General features: G+C 34.4%; 1 protein-coding gene across 1 annotated transcript in view; it reads left to right on the top strand.

Moving 5' to 3' along the window:
• Positions 1-4,576: 4,576 nt before the first annotated feature.
• LOC117111000 overlaps positions 4,577-6,831 on the top strand; it is a 4,451-nt gene continuing 2,196 nt past the window's right edge. The window contains exons 1-3 of the mRNA XM_033253857.1: positions 4,577-4,948; positions 5,389-5,528; positions 6,172-6,246. Coding sequence (XP_033109748.1) covers positions 4,841-4,948; positions 5,389-5,528; positions 6,172-6,246 — 323 coding nt within the window. The 5' untranslated portion in view covers positions 4,577-4,840. The remainder of the gene's footprint in view (positions 4,949-5,388; positions 5,529-6,171; positions 6,247-6,831) is intronic.

The raw sequence follows: 6,831 nt of genomic DNA on the forward strand, positions 1-6,831 counted from the left end.
TGACCTTCCTGAAGACAAATCAGTTATATTCGACTTAGCTAGAAACCTTCGTATCATCCCCCTGGTAGACCGATAGTTTCCTCAATAGGCACCCTCACCGAGCATTTGTCAGGCTACGTAGACTCATTAAACCATTAATATCTACGATCCCCAGTTACATACAAGACTCTACACATTTTATGAATGTTCTTAACAATTTGCCTCCCCTACCACATCCCTTCCTTGTCACCGTGGATGTATCGTTATTATATTCGAACATCCCTCATTCCGAAGGATTACACATTCTCAAATCCTTTCTCATCTCACGATCACTCTCATTGGACAAAGTAAATGACATTGTAGCCATTACTAACTTCATTTTAACACACATTTTACCTTTACCGATACATAGATGACACTTTCATGATATGGACTCATGGCGCTGACATTCGAAGCCCACGTCAACTCATTTCATTCACATATAAAATTCACTTTAGAACAGTCTCACACATCCCTGCCATTTCTAGAATTTTCCGTATCGCTTAACAATAACAATCAGCTCACCACCTCACTAAACCCACAGATTGTCACGCTTTTCTTAATTTCAATAGTAATCACCCACTTAATTTAAAAAAATCTATAATATACAGCCAATGTCTCCGTCTAAAACGTCTATGTTCTAACCTCATTGACTATGAATTAATAATAATAATAATAATATGTCGCTCTTATATAGCGCTTCATGCACAATGCCTCTAAGCGCTTCACATTACTACCCCGGTCATTGGATCAAACACATATGGAACACATACTCAGCTCCTGGGGAGCATAATATTGCAGCTAGTAATCAGCGCAGTTGTGTTCGAACCTACTAGGTACCCACTTGTACTCCTGGGTGGAGAGAGGCAACCGTTGTAGATAAAGTGCCTTGCCCAAGGACACAAGCGATTTGCACAACGAGCGTTTCGAACCCCCGACCTCGAGGTTGTGAGTCCAAGCAACAAACCGATGCGCCAACCGCTTCCATGTGTCTAATTTATTAGGTTTCCTTCTCAAAGCTGGCTATCCCCTTGACTTGATCAAATCGCAAATTAACAAAGCTTCCACACACTCCCATTCTGATCTACTCGCTTACAAGCCCAAAACTCAATCAGAACGCATCCCCCTCATATTCGAATTCCATCCTTCCAACAAGACTGTCACCAAAACTATCAAAGACGACTTCTCGCACCTCCACCTCGACAAATCCATACAACACTTATTTAATACACCACCTATTCTTGCCCACCGCCAGCCACCTAATTTGAAATCTCTTCTCACTTTCTCACACATCACTACTAAACCTCCTTCATATGGCAATATGAAATTTAATAAGCCTCGCTGTCAAATATGCACACATATTATAACTAACGGCACAAGCACACTCCAAGTCACTAACCACAAAATTCACCCCCTCAACTCACATGTGACTCTACCAACGTGATTTACATCATAATGTGTAATGCATGTGATCATGGCACCTACATCGGTGAAACTGGAGCTTCTTTTAGAAGTAGATTTAACAATCACAGATCATCTATCCGCATCCATATGAACCTTCCCATAGCCACACATTTCAATTCTCCTAATCATAACATCAATGATTTGAGATGTACACTCGTAGCCAACAACTTTAAATCTCTAAACGATCGCCGCATTTCCGAACTCAAACTCATACTTAAACACAAAACCCACACCATAGGCCTTAATAGAGATATAGACTTTCTCATTGATTACAACTTCCCATACAATTGATTCTCACCATCTCTTTATTCTGTTCTATATCGATAGCTGATATGTGCTTTCTTTATTAACACCACTTTATTTTTTATTTTTATATGTTTATTATTTATATGTGTAAAAAATGTCAGTAATTTTACGTTTACCGTAATTAAATTTACTGTAAAAATAAGGTTCAATACCGTGTGATTATATTTTTACGGTATTTTCTATATAATAATACGATAGATTGGTGTTTTGTTGTAAATTTCCGGTATCATATCGTTTTTCTACAGGTTAAAAATCGTCCGTGTATTTCGACGGAATTTTTATGTAAATATACGGTGAATTCGTAAATTCAATGTGTTTGGCGGTTAAATTACGTCGTCATATTACTGTTTTCCGTCATTTAACAGGTCAAAATCAACATTTACGTTAATTAACGTTGGAGTTCGTAATGTTCATTTATAAACTGGCGTAATTTTACAGTACAAAATATTGTTTTAACAAGTACTATGAATTTTAACGGTATTTTTGTATAACAATGATGACACTGTGAACTCACACTTCGCGATGTTAAATAACGGTTCATCTTCGCGTGTAAAATTAACATTTTTCAGTAATTTTACGTTCGCCGTTGTAATCCTACTATCAGTAAAAAAGTGTCCGTTATTTTACGTTTACTGAAATCCAATTTACTGTGAAAATAACGTTAACTACCGTAAAATTGTATTTTAACGGTATCTTGTATAATAAAAATACGATGTTGTTGATTTGTTGTAGCCTAAATTACCGGTATCATATCGACGTTTACTGAAATCCAATTTACTGTGAAAATAACGTTAACTACCGTAAAATTGTATTTTAACGGTATCTTGTATAATAAAAATACGATGTTGTTGATTTGTTGTAGCCTAAATTACTGGTATCATATCGTTTTTCTACAGGTTAAAATCACCATTGTGTTTTAAGGTCAGAGCTCGAAATTTAAACTATAAATTGGTATAAATTTACCTACCTTAACCGTTAAGTATTGTAGTAATAAAGAAAAGGAATTGCTATGTAAATATACGATGAATTCGTAAATTTAATGTGTTTGCTGGTTAATTTTACGTCGTCATAGTCCTGTTTTCCGTTATTTAACAGGTCAAAATCAATATTTACGTTAATTAACGTTGGAGTTCGTAATGTTCATTTATAAACTGGCGTAATTTTACAGTACAAAATATTGTTTTAACAAGTACTATGAATTTTAACGGTATTTTTGTATAATAATGATGAGACTGTGAACTCACTTCGCGATGTTAATTAACGGTTCATCTTCGCGTGTAAAATTAACATTTTTCCGTAATTTTACGTTCGCCGTTATAATCCTACTATCAGTAAAAAAAATGTCTGTTATTTTACGTTTACTGAAATCCAATTTAGGCCTACTGTAAAAATAACGTAACTACAGTAAAATTGTATTTTAACGGTATCTTGTATAATAAGAATAACGATAGGTTGTTGATTTGTTGTAGTTTAAATTACCGGTATCATATCGTTTTTCTACAGGTTAAAATCGCCATTGTGTTTTAAGGTCAGAGCTCGAGATTTAAACTATAAATTGGTGTAAATTTACCTACCTAAACCGTTAAGTATTGTACAGTATAAAGAAAGAAAAGGAATTGCTATGTAAATGTACGATGAATTCGTAAATTTAATGTGTTTGCTGGTTAATTTTACGCCGTCATATCACTGTTATCCGTAGTTTAACAGGTCAGAATCAACATTAAGTAAATTAACATCGAAGATCGTAATGCTAAGCGTAATTTTACAATTTCAAAACTTCTTTTAAATAAAAAGTAGGCCTACTAGGCCTAGGCATACGTATAACGGTGTATTTTTGTAACAACGATGATATTAACGGTGTATTTTTGTAACAAAGATGATATTGTGAATTAAACGCTGACATTATTCTGCTAATGTCATAATATTTCACCTACTACAGGCCTCCTTTTACAGTAAAGGAGGCCTATTCCACCTTGATTGTGTCAAATATTTTGGAATTGCTTGACAATTATATATTTTTAAACATTGTTATTAATATACGTTCCCTAATATGGCTATGATATATCCTTTTTTAATTTCCAATTATTACTTATAGGCCCTCTTCGGTAAAGTTAAAGCGACCTAGGCCTAGACTAGGCCTAATTAGCCTACTGTACTGTACTACTAGTACTACTAGGGCTAGGCCCTAGGACTAGGCATAGTCATACCTAGGGCCTGGCCCTAGGCAGGCTAGTTGAAGATTGAAAGTAAGTAGGCAAGGCCTAGGACTTGCCAGGTTAGGCCAGATAGTGTACCAAGTAAATTTAGCTAGGCTACTGCAATGGAAAGCAGATGTTCAAGATCTGGCCATCAACATTTGGGAGCGATACTTTGATTACCAAAATATAAATGAAACGATTTATCCTCTCCTCGGCATTTTGACCCCTTTTCTAAAAGAATCTGTTTTCCGACAAAAAACAAACACGAAACTTAAGTACATCATTAATCGATTCCTTGCCTTGGCCTCAAACCTACAGGGGTATAGACTGAAACCAAACTCACCTTCATATTATTTATGATTAGGATAAAGAAGTTATATTATTTTGAATTGTTTCACATCTGTTAACTTGTGAATTTCTTTTTCCTGCACTCTCTCAATTTCGTTTATTGCCCTGTTCCGGTTTTGGACCAATTTTAAATCTAGATGTGTATAAGAGACAGGTACTCCTGGGTGGAGAGAGGCAACCGTTGTAATTCACCCATTTATAGCCCACAAATAATAACTCTAGAGTTGCAATCCCATAATAAACCGAATTCGAAAGAAACATTTTCTACATTGTTGCAATGTTAGAGAAGTGAAGTGAAAATAACTAATAAATTGAGCTTTTTCAGTGGAACTTAATATCTTCCAGTTGTCACTTTTTTATTTTAAAGACTAAAATTATAAGATATGGAAAGCAAAATTACACTTTCATTCAAAGTTTCCACAACTTTTTGTATGTAAAAATGAAATCTGAACACTGTTTTAACATAATAAATATTCATAGATGTATGTCAGTCATTACAGATAATTATGAAAACTGTTAGTGATTCATGTTTTCGAATTTTGATGAAAGAAAAACGTTTGGGAAAACTGGATGAGCTTGGTGTGGTCCATGAAGCGGATCTTGCACTAGTTACGGTACGGAAGGATGCCATAGATGTGCACACGTGTAGTACACATTTTATAAAAGGTAACATGTACTGTATGGATAAGGTGTGTTGCCAAACAATAATTGTCATTTTATTCTTATTATGATTGCTTGGAGACTGTATGATCCAAATGAGTTTGGCATTTGACAAATTACCATGCTACTTTTCAACTTGCCAGAATTTAACCCACAACTTTTGATGGTTAAAATATTTATAATCTTCCAACCTTCGGAAGAAAACTATTTAAAAAATATCAATGCTTTCTTAATGTTTAGACGTAATTACACAATAAAATAAATGCATTGATTTAGTTACAAGATACATGCTACAATTATGTGCCCAAAATCCAGGATGTATTTTTTTTTCTTTGTCTGAAGTTTTAATTGTTTAAGTGTTGTGTTACTCAGTCCTGAATTTTCTTTTTTCCAGCAACATGTGAACAAAAAACACTCCAGAAACTTTATTCCCATTTCAAGCCTAGGAGATTTATCCAGTCCAGAGCGAAACTCAAGTCAAGAAGAGTACCTTGATCTTCGATCACAGAAGACATTTTTTGCCAGCACTTCCAGGTACGCAGTACTGTACTGTATATCTAGTTCTAATTAGTAAATGTAAAAGACTACATTCAAATTGAATTTACCATCATCATCTGGTACATTGTTTTGTCTTAGGTAGATATTATGTACGTTAATTATTGCCATGAATTTGTTATAAATTATCAGTTTTGTCTATCACTCTCTTAACATAGTGTCCAAAAATCAAAAGCATTTTTTGAGCTCAACATGCCAAACCTGACTTTATAAGGCCCTTTTGTTGCTTGCTAAAATAACATGGCCCTTAATAGGGTATGACTACGATTATCTTATGTATTTATTGCCTTGGAAAGACATGGGATAATACAGTAAGTTGATTGCGCATCCAGAGGTGACGGAACTAGGGGATGCTGTGTTATGGAGAGTAATGTGTGACCGCTGGTCTGCATCAGTTGGTTGTTACCATGCGCCTAGTCACCTTTCAAAAATGTAATATTGCGTGGCCATATATATCTTTGCGTGATCAAAACTATAGGATTAGAGTCCACTAGCATGGTGTTTGGGATGTTATGTGGTGCAGTAGCATTGGGGTTAAAGCAATGCAATTCTATAATTATTATTTGTACAGTAGTTACTGTGCACTGTGGATTAAAAATATTTTAAATATTGATTTCTATAGAGCAAAGGAGTCACTTGGACACAGAAGCATTTCAGTCTATGACAGTGGAATTATACACATGTCTACTGGAACAAGGTAGCTAATCAAGTTAAAAAGTGTTTTCAGAAAGAATTAGCTGGTCCGATATTGTTGATGAATCAACGTATGAAGATTTGTATTTAAAATTTGTTAGTAGCTCTCAATTAACAATTATGATATTGTTTTTATGGGTGAGTCAGTACAACATAGTGTATTGCAGTTCTTTGTAATATGTAACCTAATGTTAAGCTAACTACAAGTATCTGTATTCCATGAGTCACTAGCATTGAAAGTCCAATTGCCAAGCTAATTTACTAACTTATTGAAACTTGTTAAAATTATGTTTAAAATGTAATAAATCTTAATTTTAATTACAAGGAATTACAGACAAGGTGTTTTTTAGGTACATTTATCCAGAAGTGTGGTTTCCCTAACTAATGAATTTATGATTGCCTTTGCAACGTCTCTAAGATACACATCTAGATGTGTATAAGAGACAGCCGTACTGTAGGCAAGAAAAATGCTTCCGGCGATCCGTAATCATTAATAATATAATTGTTGGTATTGGATATTTTTGTTGAATAAAAGTAAGGACTTTTATGCAATCAACAAAATAAATGCATTGGTTTAGTTACAAGATAC

The sequence above is a fragment of the Anneissia japonica genome, unplaced genomic scaffold (assembly GCF_011630105.1).
Source record: "Anneissia japonica isolate Jap-2015-1 unplaced genomic scaffold, ASM1163010v1 scaffold573_len2283161_cov171, whole genome shotgun sequence".
In the NCBI taxonomy this organism is placed as follows: Eukaryota; Metazoa; Echinodermata; class Crinoidea; order Comatulida; family Comatulidae; genus Anneissia; species Anneissia japonica.